This window comes from Tamandua tetradactyla, chromosome 2, assembly GCF_023851605.1.
Source record: "Tamandua tetradactyla isolate mTamTet1 chromosome 2, mTamTet1.pri, whole genome shotgun sequence".
Classification (NCBI taxonomy): domain Eukaryota; kingdom Metazoa; phylum Chordata; class Mammalia; order Pilosa; family Myrmecophagidae; genus Tamandua; species Tamandua tetradactyla.
In genome coordinates, this window is record NC_135328.1 from 80,757,235 (window position 1) to 80,779,602 (window position 22,368).

General features: G+C 36.6%; 1 protein-coding gene across 19 annotated transcripts in view; it reads left to right on the forward strand.

Annotated features, from left to right (window-relative positions):
- Positions 1–22,368, forward strand: part of BNC2 (basonuclin zinc finger protein 2) — a 406,556-nt gene that overhangs the window by 286,887 nt on the left and 97,301 nt on the right. For all 19 annotated transcript variants that reach the window (XM_077148108.1, XM_077148114.1, XM_077148113.1 and 16 more), the window contains one exon: positions 6,515–6,750. In XM_077148108.1, the coding sequence (XP_077004223.1) occupies positions 6,515–6,750 (236 nt within the window). The remainder of the gene's footprint in view (positions 1–6,514; positions 6,751–22,368) is intronic.

Sequence of the window (22,368 nt, forward strand, 5' to 3'; positions counted from 1 at the left end):
GTTGGAAATCAATAATAGGCGGAGTGCCAGAAAATTCATAAATACATGGAGGCTCAACAACACACTCTTAAACAACAAGTGGGTCAAAGAAGAAATTGCAAGAGAAATTAGTAAATACCTAGAGGCAAATGAAAATGAAGACACAACATATCAAAACTTATGGGACGCAGCAAAGGCAGTGCTAAGAGGGAAAGTTATTGCCCTAAATGCCTTTATCAGAAAAGAAGAAAAGGCAAAAATGCAGGAATTAACTGTCCACTTGGAAGAACTGGAGAAAGAACAGCAAACTAATCCCAAAGCAAGCAAAAGGAAAGAAATAACAAAGATTAGAGCAGAAATAAATGAAATTGAAAACATGAAAACAATAGAGAAAATCAATAAGACCAGAAGTTGGTTCTATGAGAAAATCAACAAGATTGATGGGCCCTTAGCAAGATTGACAAAAAGAAGAAGAGAGAGGATGCAAATAAATAAGATTAGAAATGAAAGAGGAGACATAACTACTGACCTCACAGAAATAAAGGAGGTAATAACAGGATACTATGAACAACTTTACGCTAATAAATACAACAATTTAGAAGAAATGGACAGGTTCCTGGAAAGACAGGAACAACCAACTTTGACTCAAGAAGAAATAGACGACCTCAACAAACCAATCACAAGTAAAGAGATTGAATTAGTTATTCAAAAGCTCCCTAAAAAGAAAAGTCCAGGACCAGACGGCTTCACATGTGAATTCTATCAAACATTCCAGAAAGAATTAGTACCTACTCTCCTCAAACTCTTCAACATAATCGAAGTGGAGGGAAAACTACCTAATTCATTCTATGAAGCCAACATCACCCTCATACCAAAACCAGGCAAAGATATTACAAAAAAAGAAAACTACAGACCAATCTCTCTAATGAATACAGATGCAAAAATCCTCAATAAAATTCTAGCAAATCGTATCCAACAACACATTAAAAGAATTATACATCATGACCAAGTAGGATTCATCCCAGGTATGCAAGGATGGTTCAACATAAGAAAATCAATTAATGTAATACACCATATCAACAAATCAAAGCAGAAAAATCACATGATCATCTCAATTGATGCAGAGAAGGCATTTGACAAGATTCAACATCCTTTCCTGCTGAAAACACTTCAAAAGATAGGAATACAAGGGAACTTCCTTAAAATGATAGAGGGAATATATGAAAAACCCACAGCTAATATCATCCTCAATGGGGAAAAATTGAAAACTTTCCCCCTAAGATCAGGAACAAGACAAGGATGTCCACTATCACCACTATTATTCAACATTGTGTTGGAAGTTCTAGCCAGAGCAATTAGGCAAGAAAAAGAAATACAAGGCATCAAAATTGGAAAGGAAGAAGTAAAACTATCACTGTTTGCAGACGATATGATACTATATGTAGAAAACCCAGAAAAATCCACAACAAAATTACTAGAGCTAATAAATGAGTACAGCAAAGTAGCAGGCTACAAGATCAACATTCAAAAATCTGTAGCTTTTCTATACACTAGTAATGAACAAGCTGAGGTAGAAATCAAGAAACGAATCCCATTTACAATCGCAACTAAAAGAATAAAATACCTAGGAATAAATTTAACCAAAGAGACAAAAAACCTATATAAAGAAAACTACAAAAAACTGTTAAAAGAAATCACAGAAGACCTAAATAGATGGAAGGGCGTACCGTGTTCATGGATTGGAAGACTAAATATAGTTAAGATGTCAATCCTACCTAAATTGATTTACAGATTCAATGCAATACCAATCAAAATCCCAACGACATATTTTTCAGAAATAGAAAAACCAATAAGCAAATTTATCTGGAAGGGCAGGGTACCCCGAATTGCTAAAAACATCTTGAGGAAAAAAAACGAAGCTGGAGGTCTCGCGCTGCCTGACTTTAAGGCATATTATGAAGCCACAGTGGTCAAAACAGCATGGTATTGGCATAAAGATAGATATGTCGACCAATGGAATCGAATAGAGTGCTCAGATATAGACCCTCTCATCTATGGACATTTGATCTTTGATAAGGCAGTCAAGCCAACTCACCTGGGACAGAACAGTCTCTTCAATAAATGGTGCCTAGAGAACTGGATATCCATATGCAAAAGAATGAAAGAAGACCCATCTCTCACACCCTATACAAAAGTTAACTCAAAATGGATCAAAGATCTAAACATTAGGTCTAAGACCATAAAACAGTTAGAGGAAAATGTTGGGAGATATCTTATGGATCTTACAACTGGAGGTGGTTTTATGGACCTTAAACCTAAAGCAAGAACACTGAAGAAGGAAATAAATAAATGGGAGCTTCTCAAAATTAAACACTTTTGTGCATCAGAGAACTTCATCAAGAAAGTAGAAAGACAGCCTACACAATGGGAGACAATATTTGGAAATGACATATCAGATAAGGGTCTAGTATCCAGAATTTACAAAGAGATTATTCAACTCAACAACAAAAAGACAGCCAACCCAATTACAAAATGGGAAAAAGACTTAAACAGACACCTACCAGAAGAAGAAATACGGATGGCCAAGAGGCACATGAAGAGATGCTCAATGTCCCTGGCCATTAGAGAAATGCAAATCAAAACCACAATGAGATATCATCTCACACCCACCAGAATGGCCATTATCAACAAAACAGAAAATGACAAGTGCTGGAGAGGATGCGGAGAAAGAGGCACACTTATTCACTGTTGGTGGGAATGTCAAAGGGTGCAACCACTGTGGAAGGCAGTTTGGCGGTTCCTCAAAAAGTTGAATATAGAATTGCCATACGACCCAGCAATACCATTGCTAGGTATCTACTCAAAGGACTTAAGGGCAAAGACACAAACGGACATTTGCACACCAATGTTTATAGCAGCGTTATTTACAATTGCAAAGAGATGGAAACAGCCAAAATCTCCATCAACAGAAGAGTGGCTAAACAAACTGTGGTATATACATACGATGGAATATTATGCAGCTTTAAGACAAGATAAACTTGTGAACCATGTAATAACATGGATGGACCTAGAGAATATTATGCTGAGTGAATCCAGCCAAAAACTAAAGGACAAATACTGTATGGTCCCACTGTTGTGAACGGACATTCGAGAATAAACTTGAAATATGTCATTGGTAACAGAGTTCAGCAGGAGTTAGAAACAGGGTAAGACAATGGGTAATTGAAGCTGAAGGGATACAGATTGTGCAACAGGACTAGATACAAAAACTCAAAAATGGACAGCACAATAATACCTAATTGTAAAGTAATCATGTTAAAATACTGAATGAAGCTGCATCTGAGCTATAGGGTTTTTTTTTGTTTTTGTTTGCTTGTTGGTTTGTTTGTTGTTGTTGTTTTTTACTATTACTACTACTTCTATTTCTTTTCTTTATATTAACATTTTATAGCTTTTTCTGTTGTGTTGCTAGTTCCTCTAAACTGATGCAAATGTACTAAGAAACAATGATCATGCATCTATGTGATGATGTTAAGAATTACTGAGTGCATATGTAGAATGGTATGATTTCTAAATGTTGTGTTAATTTCTTTTTTTTCTTTCCGTTAATAAAAAAAAAAAAAAAAAAAAAAAAAAAAAAAAAATATTCACTAAATGATAAAAAAAAAAAAAAAAAAAAAAAAAAAAAAAAAAAAAAAAAAAAAAAAAAAATTATTGACTCATGTATCTAAAAACCCTAAGAATAATTTCAGCCTCGGGTACTCCTATATCTTTGGAATCAGATGAAATTGTCAGCAGCACTTGGTCTTTCTCAGCCTATCTTGCAGCCCAACTCTCCTGGATGATATTCTCATCCTCAAATGTTTCTACTAACTACAAATTTGGAGAAAAGAACTTCCCATTCGTTCTAACTGAAATCCTTTATTTCGTCTTACTGTCCAGACTTAGGTACCTCGCCCGTTCTTGAACTAGTTGCTGTGCCAGGAAAGGAAGATATATCAGTGTTCCAGTTCTGGCTAAGGGGTATTCTGTTCTCTGAAAGGCTGGTATTGAGTAGTGGGGAGGAGTGGTTCCCTAAAGAGAAATCCAGTTGCTTTTACCAGAATGAAGGGAAATGGATGCAGACCAGGCAAAACAATTGATATCATCCTTAGCATATAGAAAAGTACTTTTCAAACTGTGCTTCTGGGAACCCTAGGTATCCCTCTGAGATGTTTAAATGCTTTGAAGAGAAGAAGAGACTAAAAAGTGATTTTAAGTTCTTTTATTCATGTCTCCTCTATCCTCTCAAAGATCAGCTTCACTTTTATGTATTCTGCATGCCACTTGAACACATTTGTACACAGACATCCATGTACGTAATGCAGAGATACAAGGTGCCAATGGCATGCGTGAATGTCAGGACTTGGTGACGTTTATTTCCCTTCTGCTGAACCCTTTCAGTTTAATATTGTGGCCATAGCAGTGTGTGCATTTTGAAGTGTTTGGGATGGGTCAGGAATGGCCACGGAGGGTAAAGCAGGAGGAGCAGATTTCATTATCCTGATTTCCCCTGGCCTGGTCACTAGATTCTGTGAGTGGACCAGCCACTCATCAGAGGGCCATGTAGTTAAGCTGTACTTGAAGAAGAACGGGGATAAAATAACCCTTTTCCTGCTCTTTTGCCGTCTGTATACCCTGTGGAGTGAGAGAAGACGTCAATCCCTAGGCCTGTGAATCCCTTATCTTTCCCAAACGTTAAATTAATTTTTAAGGCTATTTATTCAAAGTTGACTAAACCACTAGAATAGGAAAGATCAGACAAATCAGCTGCAAGAAATGAAGTATGAGGAAACCCAAACTCTTTGACAAAGTATTCCTGGGAGTAAATGTGTTGAATGAAGCCAGTGGGTAAATGATAAGGGCCTTTACACTGTGGAAGTAAGAAAGCAATTTATCAAGAGTACATGAACTCTCTAGTGACCACAAGTCAGGAGGAAATGAGAGTGGAGGAGGAGCCCTGAAAAAAAATACATTTGAAATACTAAAAAAAAAAAATATGTGTGCATGCATTTTTAAATACCTCTACCGTCATGCAGAAATACTGGTATATTAAAATAGGAATTGCTCTTAGTCCACAGGTACTGTAGCCCAGGTAATGGGATAAGGTGTTTAGGAGAGCAATTGAAAAGACCACACTTTGCTTCAGAACTTGCAGAAAGCCTTGTGTATTTGCGGGTATGGTTATGAGTTTAGCTTGGATGTTGTTGTCTGATATCCATTTGCCTGATTCATGAGATTAGATGACTATCTTTCAGGTTCAGATGCTTTTTGAAAAAAAAAACAGCCTTTAGAAAGGCAAATGTGTGTAATTCTGAGTTGGTATAATGACTTTTGTATTCTGTTAAGTAAAGAGTTCAAAGCTCCTCTCATTCATTATCTCATTAATCTTTGCAAAATCTCTGAGGCCTGTAGATGAGACAATGTCATCTTAATTATTCACTTAAGAGAAGTTGAGACAAAATGTATTCTACGTTAGGGTTCTCAGTATCACAGGTATGGGTGGGACTAGAATTTGGGATCTTATCTTGGCTTCTAGTTCCAGGGAGAGATGCGATTTCTTACATCTGGGGAGGAAAAGAGCTCAATTGTTGAGATGCATGTTTTAATAAAAATATTTGCCCTCAGATTTTCAGTCCTCAATTTTCTCCACTAAGACAACACAGCTTAATATACGACAATTTCCAAATTTTGATTTTAGTTATTTTTTATTTCCATCTGATAACAAACCCTTGTCAGAGATATTAATAAAGTGACTAAATTGAACTTATGAATGATTTGAATTTCTTTTTATTATGAGTAACTTTTAGAGAACATGCCAATGGAAATGAAAATATCTAAAAGGTGAACGTCAAGAAAGAAAATTGGGAGAAATGGGTGCTTAACTAATTTAATTTGAGTTAAATACTTTGCCTACAACAAAGATGTGTCAGCTTTCCTTATTTTCTTCTGAATTGGGCCTTTTACTCCTATTGTCTAAAGAACACACTTTTCCTCATTAAATCATTCAGGTATTATAAGGTTTGAATCTTATTCAATAAAGTTATATTAGTTGAGCCTGTTTTGATGGCTTAAGTTGGGTTTATCTTGGGGGAAGAGGTGGGAAGAGCATTAACACATTGTAGCTTGGGTTGTTCCATAGTTCAATTAGCAAATTAATTAGGTTTTTAGAGCCAGCCATAATCATTTTAAAACATCCTCAGTGGCTCTCTTTCTGAAAATTGAATGTGTTTTGTATTTGCTGTGGCATGCTTTTATAATCAGTAAACCAGTGAATTGAAAAAAAGAGAAGACATAACAGAGAGCAGGTGGAAAGAAAACTATAGACGTTGGAAAATGTTCTTTAAAAATCTGTGATCATCCTCTATCAGTAGAAATGGAACTATGATAACATCCAGTAACTTCTTTCTGATTTTTCTGTCTCTGTTCTCTCTATCTCTTTATTCCCACCCCCTCTCCCTGCTCCCCACGTCTGGAACTTGCTGGAACCACGCAGCCTTGGATAAGCTCAGCACCCAGCACCTGTACCACCCCACCCAAGTGGAGATTGTGCAGTCCAACGTGGTGTTCGACATCAGCAGCCTGATGCTCTACGGGACGCAGGCGGTGCCCGTGCGACTAAAGATCCTGTTGGACCGTCTCTTCAGTGTTCTGAAGCAGGAAGAGGTGCTACACATACTGCACGGCCTGGGCTGGACCCTGCGGGACTATGTCCGCGGATACATCCTTCAGGTAGGGGGAGGACTTTGACTGCTGGTATCTGGGGCCAGCTCATGGAGGGCTTGGCAAGAGCCCTTGACACACCTTGTCTGCTTCCTGCCCCCTGTAGACCTGGGGCTGCACACCTCCCTCTGGTTAAAATGGTCATCTTGGGAGGCTTGTTGGGAGTTGGAAAGAAGGAGAGATGTCCTCCTGGGCTGGCAGTGGGCCTCAGTGGTGTGTATTAGAAGGAAAAGGGGCCAGCTGCCTAGTATTATTTGCACCTTTTTGAATTCAACTCTCCCTAGAACGTTGGTTTTCTGGCTTCTTCAAGACATATTCTAGGCCCACGGAAAAGGAGGGAGGGTGATGGATATGTGGAAATCTGAAATTATAGTTCATCTGGGTTTATTAGGGCTTTTTTTCACCACTTAATTTGTAGGTATGGTGTTTTTCTTGGTTTTCCGTATACCCTTATTATTTATTGCTTCGTCATCTAAATCAAAGGAAGAAGTGTAACCCATATAAACTCCCTGCTTTTATAACCAGTAAATCCTCACATCACAGACTTCAGAGATCTACATTCTGAATTGATGTAGATAGATTTGGCCTTCTCAGCACCTTCTCTTCCAGCCTTGAACCCTTCCTTTTATCAGTGGCACTTCTGACTTGGTAAGAGCCTAAAACCTTTCCGTGGGCAGCCCACAGCCTGCCTGTACCGTCCCACATATTATTTCACTATTTTTTCCAGTATGTCATGGATCTTTTTGTATTGTGTACTTTACTTCTGAAATGTTTTTATGACCACCTATATTCCTGTAGCCCTTGATGGGTAACTGTTGAGAACAGCATGTTGGGAGACCCAGCAACCAAAAAAAGACTGGCCCGGACTATGAAGAAGTACCCCCTCCCTCCAAAGGGGATTTCAGTTTGAGAAGGTAGAATCTAGATTCTTCTAGTTTCCTGGCTGTCAAAGTAAGTATGATGCAGTGGGTTGGTTTAAACAATGAGGATTTATTGACTCGTGGTCTTGAGGCTAGGAGAGGTCCAAAAACCAAGGCACTATCAGGGTGGATACTTTCTCCCAGAAGACCGTGATGTCCTGGGGTTGGCTGCTGCTGACTGTTGCTCCTTGGCTCCTCTGTCACCTGGAAATGCACACGGCAGCCTCTCTTGACTTCTCATTTCTCTTCCAGGTTCCATGGACTTTTAGCCTCTTACTTTCTCTCTTGGCTTTCTCTATATCTTCCTAGATATCATACTGCTTATAAAGGATCCCAGTAATAGGATTTAAACCTATCCTGATTGGGTTGGGCCACACCTTAACAGAAGTAACCTCATCAAAAGGTCCTACTTATAGTAGTTAACATACCCATAGGAATGGATTAATTTTAAGAACATGTTTTTCTGGGTAACATAGCTCCAAACTACCACAGAGATAGTACCAGAAAAATTGACAAAAATTTTTGTTTTTGACTATGCCAGCCCTGTATAGCCCTGGCAGTCATCTCCTAAATTCTGATGCCTTTTATGCAGTTGTGTGCAGGACATTGGACCCCATTTGTATGTGATTAGCAGGGAACCTCAAGATCCCACCCTATCTCTTTAACCTGGCATAAAAGCATGAAAATTCTTATCATTCTCCTGTATGGTACCTGCAGCAAGTGCACCTTTGTTAACAAGAGCAGGAAAGTAGTAGAGGAATGCTGAGTGGGGGTATGGAAAGGTGGGCAATAATGAGTCTCTTCCCATAACTATTTAGCAAAGAATTTCTTCTTCATTTAATGAGATGTAATGTGGAAGGCACAGAAAATTTGGCCCCAGAAGATGAAATAATGATGATAATAGTAATGATTATATATTCAGTTTCAGAGCACTTTTGCAAGCATTATCTCATGTGCCTCAGGAGTGGGGCATTTCAGTGAGTTAGGGGGTAAATAAGTCCTGGACAGGCAGTCAAGGGACATTAGGGGCACAAGTTCCAGGAAGAAGGGACCTGGGGGAAGAAAAGAGAAGAACCAATTTCACAATTCCTACTAGCGTCTATCCTGAGACATATACACAGCTAGATCCTTCTGTAGTCATTTCCACAATATGATTATTAGTGTCCATTTTGGAAGGATTTTACCTTAAACAAAGAAATAATCCTTTGTGAATTTTGATTGGAACTGTTAGCTTGGTCAAGCACTCTTTCAAAACCTGCAGATATCGCCCGATCTAGTACCATAGTTAACTGCCTCTTCTTTGATGCCTAGTTCTATCATCAATGTTGTATTTCAGTTCCACTTTGTGTAAGTAATATGGAGCCCATGCATTGTCTCTTTGTGTTGAAACAAACAGATACGTGCATCATCTGCTGGTTAGCCATATTAACCACCCAGCTCTGTAGCATTTTGATGGCAGTAGAATTTGTGGAACCTGCTAGTTCTTGTATGGTATAGTCATATTGTTTTGCCTTGACTGGTGCCTGCTCTTTTTTATTTGAAGTAATTATTTCTATGCTAAATTTTTTTCAGCTTTTCAGCATGTCTGTAAGGCAAGTATAGAAATTGTACACCTTTAAAATGTATTTGCTTTATGTCACTTTTCATAATATCTCTTTTCATATGAGGGCTCAGAATTTAAATGTGTAAAATTGCAAGGAAAAAATAAGTATAAGAGGAGAAGTCAGGAAAAGCACAAGCTAAAATTAGAAAGTGCCTTATTTGGGGATGAAATGTGTATATTAAGAATCCTGTCATTTTTTGGTGGTACTTTGTTATTAATTTGCATTAATTTAACAGAATTTCACAAACTCTCTCAAATTTAAAAATGTATTATATAGTGTGTTTTCTCCATTCAGAGCCTAGAATTGACATTTTGGAGAAAATCATAGAGATTTTTACATTAGAGGAGCTCGACGTTTAGTTTCTGTCTTGTTTTATTGATAGAATTGATGTGATATGGATTTTATTTAAATGATGCTTTGAGTCATTCAGCATTTATCAACCACTTGTTCTTTGTGAAGACAGTTCTTGGTTTAGAAAAACAACAGCAAGTTGAAGGATATAAAACCGTTACCATTTATGTGTAGAGAAAATGTTTTTAAAAAACAAACAAACAAGGAAACGAGAACTAGGCTATAGAAGTAAACCCTTTTCTTTTAAATCAATGTTGTTTATTATTGGTTATTTTAAAAATCATATGTAATAGTGATAAAGTATGCATGAATGACTTTGGATATAATTTTATATAGCATTTTTCATAAAACTAGAATACAAAATGTGCATTGACGGTTGTGGAACTCTGCAGTGCACTATTAGTATATCAGTCATTTTATCTGGATAAAACTCAATTGTCTTGTAGCCCTCAAGGCATCAATTTTAGCATTATTGCTCTGAACAACAATATATTGAATATCATGTCATTTAAAGGAGAGTAATTATCAAGGCAAGTTAGGGTGGCTGTTATTAACGTCTTCCCACGTATTGACTTGGTTAGCAGTTGGCTATAGATTGAGTTACTGGGCAAATGAAGATGTACGGTAAGTGGAACTGGTCAAGCCAGGATATTAATTTAACTGTCTTTGGACCCAAACCTGCATCCCTTATGGATACCCAGCTACTCCTGGCTTCAGAGATGGTTTTGAATATGGAAGAAGAGCAGATCTCTGACCTTAACCTTGAATTTTTGAATGTAGATAAAAAAGGGGAGTGCATCATTTATAATTTCGTTTGAAAGGTTGCATGAAAAGGTTATTAAAAGAAAAAGGGAGATAATAATGATGCCAGCAACTCATTTTTAAAAGACTGACAATGTGAGTCAAGGGTCCTCTGCTGATTTGACAAAAATTACTTTTCACTTACGTGATTATTGCTGTAATTCCTAAGCAAGGCAGCTGGGTGTAAAATGCATCGCGCCACTTGGCCTAGAATCAATTCAGAATCCAGGTAATATTTTGAAAATAAAATAATGCAACATTTTCTTGTGTACTTATTAAAATATTCATTTGTAAGTACAGAAAATGTCAAGTAAACTTGAAGCATTAACCCGCAAAATGAATATATTCAATCAGATACTAAAATTTAAATATAAGAAAGAATGTTGTTTTTTTTTTTACCTGTGATTCTTATTTCAAGTCTGTATCTTGTGGTAATTTTATTGAAAGCAAATAAAAGCAATATTGTATCTTTCCCCATTTTCCCTCTGTTTTTGACTTAGGAAATACGAATATAGGTAATTGTCATTATTGAATTTAATCATTTCAAAAATCAAATTTTTGCACAATCTTTTTTAAATTTGAACCTGTAGCTGATTTGTCTGGACTCATACATTAAGCCTGTGTATGGAAATCCCCCCCTCTGCAAGTGGGTCCTGCCAGAATTCAGAGAACCGTATCAGACATTCTGAATAATTAGCTAAGGTGTCAGCAGCTTTGCCAGAGGAAGAGTAGTGTTGCACCATTAGGGCCTCAGCCTTTCTCTAGGATCTCTGTTTCTCCTCATCTAGGCTGGTAGCTAGAAGAGAGAAGGTGTGTGAGGTTTTTGTGGGTCAAACTTGGAAGTGGACTTTGTCACTTCTTTTCACATGCAACTGTGCAGAACTTATACCTGAATAGGACCAAGAGATTGAGGGAGCTGGAACATCTAGTTCCGGCTGGACGGCCACTCCCCATAGTCCTCAGCACTGTTTTAGATGAGTATAGGTCTCTGCCACACTCAGATTTGCTGGAATAGCCATTATTTTGCATTTGACTAGGAAAGCTTTGTGCAGCAGAGTTAATGTGGTTAAGGCAGGTTCATGGGTTTGAATCCTGGCTTCAGTTCTTGCTAGATATGTGAAATTAGACCCATAAATTTACCTATGCTTGGGATTCCTCATCTTTAAAACAGATACTAATGCAGATAACAGTCCCCATAGGGTTATTGTGCAGATAAGATGATGCAAGCAAAGTATTTAGCAGTGCCACTTGTTAAAGAGATGATAACCCTTAATATGATAAAGGGTAAACCTCTGATTGATGTTCACGAGGGCTACATTATGTGGGTGTGTATGTTTTTGGTTCTAAGTAATGTGTTATTCCATAAATGTTGCATCACTTGTGCCACCTTTGCATTCCTCTATTTCATCAACTCACCTAGGCCCCTGACACATAATCAAGTACCTGCTGAAGTTTTCAAAATGATTAGAGTGTCTAGCTATCTAATTTTACTACATTGTATAAAATAAAAACTATTTTATAAGAGGCAACTTTTTAAATGGGTATTTTCTAACCTTGCAGGTTTTTAGGAAATTTCTAAGACGATAAGTGGATCTAGGTATAAATTCATTCAAGCAGTCCTTAAAAGAAGTATATCTTATTGATCAGTTACTTTGTGCTCGCTGCACAAGAGCTCTGGTCTCAGGAAGCCCACACTCTAATAGGAGTTGTATAATAAAAAATACAAGCATGTACAGATGACCCACAGCATAGCAATGACACAAAGGATGGCATGACCATGAGATGTTTTTTGTGACCTTTTGACCCTAGCTCAAGATTGTATTATCTGCACCATGACAAATATCCCCTTTCTTCATGCCAACATGTCAGTCTTTCACAGGAGAAAAGGATTGCATGTGTGAATCGTCAAGACCCTCCTGTCATTGCCAGGGATATTCAAAATGTGAATGATTTCGGGGCATTGTATTGTATTTATAGTGTCTGTTTTCCAAAGTGCCTGGCCTGCTCTATGAACATTATCTCAGTGATCTTCTAACCTCCTCGGTAGAGAGGTGGTTGGGAGAGTATTATCCCTGATCTTAAAGTTAAATGTGGTTGAAGGCCTTAGGTAGGGATAAAGTTAGAAATGAAATACAGAGATTTGAAATCCCTTGCCAAAGCTCCATTTATTTGGACAGCAGTGAACAATAAACACCTTATATCTAAGGACATAGATGGATGTTTATGTTCAGAGTTAAAATAAAAATATACATTTTCTTACACTTGCAAAATAGAAATGTCTAGCTTACTGATTTCAAGAAGGAATTCAGGGACTGATGGAATAGGATTTGTGCCTGTGGAACATTAGGGAGGGCTTTTGTACTCTCCATAAGAAACAGAAATAAACCCACAACCTGCTGGCCAGTCACCATTTTATTAGAACCAATTCACGTTTTTGTGGCATTGATATCTCTGTGGTGGAGCTGATTAAACATTATGGTCTCCAAAACAGATCAGTCCTCTCCCTAAAAATTAGAATGCAAAGATCCTGAGCTTTGGGTTCAGATTTCTATTCTGTCACCAGTTAGCTCTCTAGCTTTGCACAGATAATTTCTATGAGCCTCATTTTCCTGATGGTCCCTTTTTGATGGAGTTTTGAGGATAGAAGAAAGTAATTTGTTAATGTGTGTGATACACTGTGAAGCTAAGTAAATGTTAATTCCGTAAGTAGAGCAAACTCCAGTCTCCCCAGCCCTAAAGTTTCCAAAGCAGCAGAAGCTTTGTGACTCTTCTCATGGTTCTTACATTTTGTTAGAGCCATTTGTATCTTCTGCTATTTCCCAGTTGGCCTTAAGGGTCAGGTGGAGTATGATAGGTGCCTGCACAGGAACTGAAATTATGACTTGAGTAAAGATTCATATGGAGGTTCTCAAGGCCCAGCTCTAGCCTACCATTTGTTTCTTTTGAGTGGACTACATTTCCAGAACTCTTTGAAATCATGAAGGGCTTTGTGAAAAGTAAAAAGCGAGATGAGGATCTTCAAGGGTTTCTAGTAACTTTCGCTAAATTCTTACAGCTGGGACAAACATGAGTAAAGATAAATTGATTTGATTCCTGTATGGTAACTATATATATAATTCCAACAGTAGTTGGAAAATAGAATATGGGCCAATAAATTTGCTAGTGGAATCAAAGTGTTCAATGACAAAGAGAATTATTCTGAAAGACCTGTTGAAAGAGGAGATTCTTAAAGAAGAAGAGAGATGTTTCTCAGTAAAAAGGATGGGACAAGTATTCTCCATACAGGAAGAATGCTGTGTTGGAAAGAGGTGTGAACAAGTTTATGGTGCAGAGCTGAATTTGCTTTAGGGTAGCAGCACTGAGCTGTGGTGTTTGAGAGTGTGGTTAGGTCAGTCCCAGGCCTCTTCTTGAGTCATCTGATGTTTGCATATCACCACCTCTTTCTAAGGGTAGCAGCTAATGATTTCCATGGCTCTCAGACTTGGCATTGTTGCTAATAATACTCAGAATTAAAAGGGCAGGTAAGTGGCTACTAGTTTAATGAAGAATTGCTTTAGAAACCCATTTTTGAGGTTTTGGTATCCAGGAACAGTTTTCATTTCTTGGTGGCAACTGGGTATCCTGTTTTCCTTTGTTGTTGTTATTGTCTATCAAGGCAGATTTGGAATAGAGGATGTAGAAAGTGGATGGGACAGTGTTAGGTTTGTATTTCTATAGTAGAACGTCTTCTGTGGCTTCGATAGACCATAATACCTAAGTCCCAAATATAAGGGAACAGGACATTGGTTGGTATGCATTATCTCTCCCAGAATTCATATTCAGTTTACTGTGTAGAGCTCCCAGGGGGAAACAAAAATATTTTTCAGAGATCTTGAAAATTCGTGGTCCTTTCTGTAAGTAATTCCCTTACCCTGATTTCCTTGTTCTCGTGAATTTTCCTTCTTTAACAAAGCCATAATAATAGTGTCAGAGGCAGCTTTCTAGTTAGTATGAGTAATGTGGTTACTGTATTTTCTGTTTTTATTTTAATATGCTTTTCCTGCTGTGGATTCCCTCTCCCCCCCTCCTTTTTTTTGGTCTTAAAAATAGCAGTAGAGTAAATGTGGTAGAAAATTTGAAGGCTCTGGTGCATCCTCTCTGGGATGCATTTCTAAAGGAAGGTTCTTTCAAATTCCACTGCATGCTGAATAGGAGAATGTTTGGAACACAGGCCACTGGAAATATTGGCTGATGTTCAGGCTAGTCTTCAGAGAAACTGACTTTTAAGCAATAGAGTTTCTATCCCATGGGTTTTGTACCCCTTAAAATTAAGCTGGTTTATTTTATTGTTTTGCTTAAGTCACAAAATTAGGTAGCTGGGAAGTGCCTTAAATTAGTTAATTCATTTGCCTTTTTAAAAGCATGTACACATGTCCAGAATTTTAAAATTAACAACAACAAAAAATCTTATATTCTCCTTGAAAAAGTAATTAAGAGCTACTTGTCTCTGTGTCCTGTCATCTCTGCCAGAATTAGGGTTCACACTGAGTGTATTCCATTGAGTCAGCCATTATTCCATCACCAGCAGGGATTGCTTTTCCACGTATTGACATGTGAGGGAATGTCTGCCTTGCAGTAGCCATGGGCTTGTGCCAGTTTGAGATCCATAGGGGCAGTGCTAAGAGCTTTTCAATTCTTAATCCAAGGTTCCAGTTCATAATAGTTGAGCCAGGGAAACCAGGTTGAATCTGTGGTCAAAACCATGGTAAACACACATACACACATGCATGTACAACTTTCCCCCCACTTTTCTCTTTTTGCAGTGCTTTACTGCTTTAAAATATGAGCGTCTCTGTCCATTGATCCTCCGGTGATTTCACTTTGGATTCAAATTGTGGTCTCTTAGGTGAAAAGGTCAGTGTGTTATTCATTCAGCCACACATCGATAGAGATTAACTGAGAGCAGTACAAGACATTTGGGTGCTGCTAGACTTAGGGCACTTGAAGGAAGTTTGTTTCTTTCCTCCCTGTCCCTTGCCTTGTCGGCTGTAGAAGAGGATGGCCCTGTCTCTGGGATTAGGGCAGGGTTTTGATTTGGCTCTGTGTTAACTGCCTCAAATCCATGGCCATAGGCATGAGTGAGAACCCCTGAGAATCAAACATGGCATTTTTGTAGCATCACCTGATTCAGTGCTTTTCCTCGAGTCTGAGATGTCTCAGGGGGCCTTTTTCCTTGCAGCACTGATCTTTCAATGAGGTGCTAGCGTGTGTCCTGAGCAATAACAAGGAAAAACCATGAAGTGTGAGCAGCTCTTATTAGGGGGTAAATGTCATTAACGCCTTTGTAGCCTTCTCTGCAGTCTGAATGCTCTTGTCAAGAGACTGGCTTACTGAAGCGTCCTTTAAAATCATATAAATGGAATTTAAGATGCTGAAGTTTTATATTTTAATTAAGCAAGGCCATTAGCTCCCTTTGCTTATGCATTTTTGTAGCCAATTATGCAAGTGTGCCTTATAAGGACAATCCTCTAAAATAAGGCAGTGGAAAAAAAATCTACAAAGATTATCTTAAGTATTGAGCAATACTTGGTTTACTTTAAATCAAAGTTTTAGGTAATTTTTGGTGGTTGTGGGAACATTTCTACTTACTTCTGTTTTAATTTTACAGATATAAAGACCCATAAACTCAAAATATACAATCATTATGTGCATGCTTTTTTTATACATGGTTTAAGAAAACACAAGCATTTAAAATTAATGATTAGGTCATTCTGGATTAATGAAAAGTCTGAGGCATAGAATGTTCAAAAAGTGATTTTATTATTTTTAATGCACAAGCAGATATTTCTCTCCTGCCATGAATTTCCCTTTTTTTTTAAATGCTAGTATTCTCCTTATACAAAATGTTATATATAAAAACTTGCTTTTGTAAACCTCTTCTGCAGTCTTGAGAATTCAGATTAATTTATGGTTACTGTGTTTGTCTTTGAGTTACAAACTAAAAACATTAAGCAGTTGTATGGCAGGAGGGTCAGAGAGAGAAAAAAAATGACCTCTTTTACTGTCTGTGTTTTTAATGAAGAAAAATGAATTGAGACAGATATAGCTAAGACTCTGAAGAGAAAATTCTGAAAATGTACAGGCAAGTTAGAGGAGGCGAACGGAAATTAATTGCATGTTACACAGTATTGCTAACTTAAAATATGTAATTGAATATGCTGTTTATTTAGTGTATAGTCTTTATTTCTAATCTGTCCAACCCTCTGTTTTGAAAATTCCATTAGGCCACAAGTTTTTTTATTTTTTCCCCTATTTTGAGATTTCATTAAGATGTATTCATTCAACAATTATTTACTTGTTTGGCTGGTATGGGCAGATAATGTGCTGGGTTCTAGATATACACCAGGCCACTCAATTAAAACTTGCAGTATAGTGGAGAGAATATCTTGTTGGCTCAAGCTAAGACAAATGAAGGCAGAGGTCTTTAGGGTACATTTTCCCGTGGATATTTAAGTATGAGCTATAATAATTTCAACAAGTTGCCTGTAATTGGATTCCTGGTACCTATTTCCAGCTTATTTGAAAAGTGAATGCTTTAAATAATTTTTTTAATGCTTTAAAGAATTTTAAACATTCTCCAGCAGTTTCAGTGATAATATTAATTCAGACTATGATTGAATGATTGACTAAACAAAATTAATTTTCAATCCATCCTCCGTCTTTGGATTTAAAACAATTTTTAGTCTGAATTAATGAGGTATTACAGTCTGTTATTTTTTTATTGGTTTTTAAAAAATTTTTTTAATTAATTTTTAAAAATTTTTTAAAAGATAGAACAACAAACAAACATTTTTAACATGTGATCATTCCGTTCTACATATATAATCGGTAATTTACAATATTATCACATAGTTGCATATTCATCATCATGATCATTTCTTAGAACGTTTGCATCAATTCAGAAAAAGAAATAAAAAGACAGCAACAAAAAAATTCATACATACCAGACTCCTTACCCCTCCCTTTCGTTGATCACTAGCATTTCAATTTCAATTTATTTTAACATTTGTTCCCCCAATATTTATTTTTATTCCATATGTTTTACTTGTTTGTTGGTAAAGTAGATAAAAGGAGCATCAGACACAAGATTTTCACAATCACACAGTCACATTGTGAAAGCTATATCATTATACAATCATCTTCAAGAAACATGGATACTGGGACACAGCTCTACATTTTCAGGCCGTTCCCTCCAGCCTCTCCATTACATCTTGACCAACAAGGTGATATCTATTTAATGAGTAAGAATAACCTCCATGATCACCTCTCGACTCTCTTTGGAATCTCTTAGCCATTGACACTTTATTTTGTCTCATTTCTCTCTTCCCCCTTTTGGTGGAGAAGGTTTTCCCAATCCCTTGATGCTGAGTCCCACTCATTCTAGGATTTCTGTCTCATGTTGCCAGGAAGGTCCACACCCCTGGGAGTCATGTCCTACGTAGCCAGGGGGCAGGGCAGTGAGTTTGCGTGTTGTGTTGGCTGGAGAGAGAGGCCACATCTGAGCAACGTATCTTGGGGGGTGACTCTTAGGCCTAATTTTAAGTAGGCTTGACCTATCCTTTGTAGGGTTAAGTTTCATATGAACAAACCCCAAGATTGGGAACTCAGACTATTGCTTTGGTTGTTCCCACTGCTTGTGAGAATATCACAAGTTCTCCACTTGGGGAAGTTGAATTTTCCCCCTTTCTCACCATTCCCGCAAGGGGACCTTGCAAAAACTTTTTTACTCATTTGCAGTCTATTATTGAAAAGCACCTATTTATTAGATCACAGAAATTAAGCAGCAGAGATACATTTCCTTCCAATTTCTGAATTTATAAACGTTTTTATAAGCTAATAAAAACTTATTTTAAAATTCTCTTTTACTGAGACTCCAAAGATGTTCATTTTTAGCCCTAACAGAAATATTTTTGAAAAGTTGCCCATGAAGTTACTTATTTAGAACACGATGATCTCCATGGAATTTCAATTGCCAAAGCCACTTGGGAAGTATTTGGGCCAATTAAAATATATATGTCTTATATTAAATTGGTGGTGCCTATTAAAATAAGGAGCATCAGTTTGGAATTATTCCCTTTTTTAATTTCTGTCACCACTACACTTAATTTTATGTTCGTTGGATTGCTTATTTGACCTACCCTATATATATTATATGTAATTAAGGAGAAGATAGTCTTCTCAAGCTAGTAGGTTCTTCATATGGAAAGTAGTTTCATATTTGGTAGGACAGTGAGGGAAAGCCATGTTGATAGCACTATCTGCTTTGTCTTTTTTCTTAATTCTTTTCTACCTTACACCTGGAAGCAGGCTGTTAATATAAATTATCATTTCTAAGGTTCACATTTTGGGATAACTTTGACAAAGATATGTTTAGAGTATCAGACTTATCAAGGATGTACAGTAAAACTCCATAAATGTTTTTCAAGGTGCCAGATGGAAGGAAGCTTTACTGCATTATATTTCCCATATGGAAAAATATCTGGGACCTAAAAGGAGGCACACCCTTTGAAAAGAGATACTTTTTTAAAAGGGACTTTATACAAGAATGCTAAAGTATATGGCTTTCACATATGATTTATTCACTTGAGCATATTGCTTTGAAGGCCCAAACAGCATCCTGGGTATAGTTGTGGTTTCCCAGACCTGAGGAGTGTCTGATAGCTTAAATTTCACAAACTTTTTAGATTTGACTACGCCACAGGTCAAATATGTTTTGCTGTGAATCTGGTTGACGTTTATTTTAGTCAAGGTTTGGCTTTCGTTAAAATTGTTGGATTCAATTTATTATGAAAGATAAGTGTGCCTTCTCCTACACATGTTATTTTATATTGGTATAAAATCAACATGGTAGAATTTTTTTTAATTTTTAATTTTTTAAAATTTTTAATAAAATCAATCAACATATAATCTGAACATTCTTTTTTTATGACATAGTTGTATTTTCATCATCATGATCATTTCTTAGAACATTTGCATCAATTCAGAAAAATAAATAAAAAGAAAATATGAAAAAAATTCATACATACCATACACCTTACTTCTCCCTTTCATTGATCGCCAGCATTTCAATCTACTAAATTTACTTTAACATTTGTTCCCCATATTATTTATTTATTTTTAATCCATATGTTTTACTCATCTGTTCATTAAGTAGATAAGAAGCATCAGACACAAGGTTTTCACAATCACACAGTCATATTGCGAAAGCTGTATCATTATACAATCATCTTCCAGAAACGTGGCTACTGGAACACAGCTCTACATTTTCAGGCCTTTCCCTCCAGCCTTTCTGTTAACGCCCTAACTAAAAAGGTGATATCTATTTAATGCATAAGAATAACTTCCAGGATAATCTCTCGACTCTGTTTGGAATCTCTCAGCTATTCATGCTTTATTTTGTCTCATTTCTCTCTTCCCCCTTTTGGTCAAGAAGGTTTTCTCAATCCCTTGGGGCTGAGTCCCAGCTTATTCTACGATTTCTGTCCCACGTTGCCAGGAAGGTCCACACCCCTGGGAGTTGTGTCCCATGTAGAGAGGGGGAAGGCAGTGAATTTGCTTATTGTGTTGACTGAGAGAGAGAGGCCACATCTGAGCAACAAAAGAAGTTCTCTTGGGGGTGACTCTTAGGCCTAATTTTAAGTAGGCTTAGCCTATCCTTTGTGGAGTTAAGTTTCATATGAACAAACCCCAAGATTGGGGGCTCAGCCTATTGCTTTGGTTGTCCCCACTGCTTGTGAGAATATCATGAATTCTCCACTTGGGGAAGTTGAATTTGCCCCCTTTCTTGCCATTCCCCCAAGGGGACTTTGCAAATACTTTTTTATTCACTGTTCAAATCCTTCTGGGATTTATCAAGGCATCACTCTGGACAAACGTACAAAATCTCATGCTCTACTCAAGGTTCCATGTACTTACGGTATTCAATTAAGCTGTCCACATAAGTTGTATTAGGAAATGCACTAGTAAAAACATAAATGTTGTACCAAATAAGTATTTTTTGCTATAGTCTCACTCATAAGTTCAAGTTTTAAAATATTAATTACCGTCTATTTTCAACGCCCTGCATTATTGACATTCCTTTGTTCTTCCTCAAATACAAATTTTTAAATTTGTATATTTAGTCACTATCATTATACACTCTAGGCATCGATGCCTAGATATACCATCTCAGTCTTTATGGTATATCTTTCCTTCTGCTTTTACTTGTGCTCCAGGCCTCTTCCCTCTATCATTCTCACATTCAGCTTCATTTAGTGTTCTAACATTATTGTATTACAGTTAGGTAGTATTGTGCTATCCATATCTAAATTTTTACAGTCAGGCCTGTTATACAGTCTGTATCCCTTCAGTTCCAATTGCACAAAATCTACCTTATTTCTATGTCCTGATTGCCTCTGTTCTTAACTGAAATTATCCAAATTCATTCATTAATGTTAGGTCATATCGGTGAGACCATACAGTATTTGTTCTTTTGTTTCCAGCTAATCTCACTCAGCATAATGTCTTTAAGGTCCATCCATGTTGTTACATACTTCATAACTTTATTCTGCTATACTTCTAACTTTCTTCGTGTTTTTACTTTCATTTTTAGAGAAATATATTTTATAATCAGCTTCACTTTGTAAATATTATATAAATATTGAGTATAGCTGACTTGTTTATCCATTAATTTACAGCAATAATATTTGTGAAGGGGCAGTGTATAGAGGTATTATATATAAGAACACTTTGTAGAGTGTTTTTGAAAACACTACCATGTTGCATTGAGTAAGATGCAATGATACTGAAGGTCTTGATGTATTGAATATCATCAGACTTTTAGAGTATATATCGTAAAGATAGTCCTACAGTCATCATATGTGTGTTCTTGAAATGACGCTGGTAAAATTAGAGCATACTTTCCTCAGAATAAATGTATGAATGGTATATATGTCTTCTCCTATTTAGAATATTTGAAAAATCCTAAGTAAAAAATTATGTTAAATCTGGAACCTCTAGATCTGTTTTAAGTAGATGCTTAGAGGGAGGTCTACAAGGTGCTATGTATTTTTTACCCTTATAGGGTTTGTGAGCAGGATAGAACTTAGTGAGCGTAATAATTGCTAATGTAAATATAATATAATATAAATAACATTCAGATATGCATATTTTAAATGTTTAGTTTTGGTAAAAATAATATTTTCTAAATAGGAGTAATTCTCCCTATTTGGCTGAGCTTAACCCTAAGGAGCTTCCAGTTCAGTGGGTAAAAGACAGATAGGCAGTGTAACAGGTAAACTGTTTTGTTAATAAAAGTTTGGTTCAAACAGAAACCAAAATTTGGTTTGGAAATGATTTCCAAACTTTTATTTCTTTCCCAAGTATGCCTTTGGATGAAAGAATAAAAATATGAAGATTCATCTAAAATATGGTTACGTTTTCCCTTTGATTTAAAATAGAATATTAGCTTGAGTTAGAATTCTATGAAGTGTTTAGGGAATATATAGAGAGCTGTATTTAATGTTATAGTTAGTATCGATAGGACTTAAATGCAAGAACCTGAGGGAAGGAAGGGAATATTTTTTCTTCATGTCCCTTGGGCTTCATAGTTCATGAAAAAAAGGAAAAGCAAATGAACACAAAAACAAAGTTGATGTTTTATTGAATTTTGAGTTGTGAGCTTAAAAACATGTATTTGGATAAAAATTTATTGGTGACTTTTTTTTAAAAGACCTTCTCCCCAAAAGATTTTTGAGAACATCACAATAAGAAAATTCACATTGGGTATTTTACATGGCCTTCATTAAATTTCATCAGTATTTTATATATTTTTACAATGTTTCATGCCTTTAGCAAGTTAATAAGACTAAGTAGTAGAGGGGAACTTTGGGAAAGAGATTTAGAAAGGTGGAATGAGATCAGAGCACCAAGGA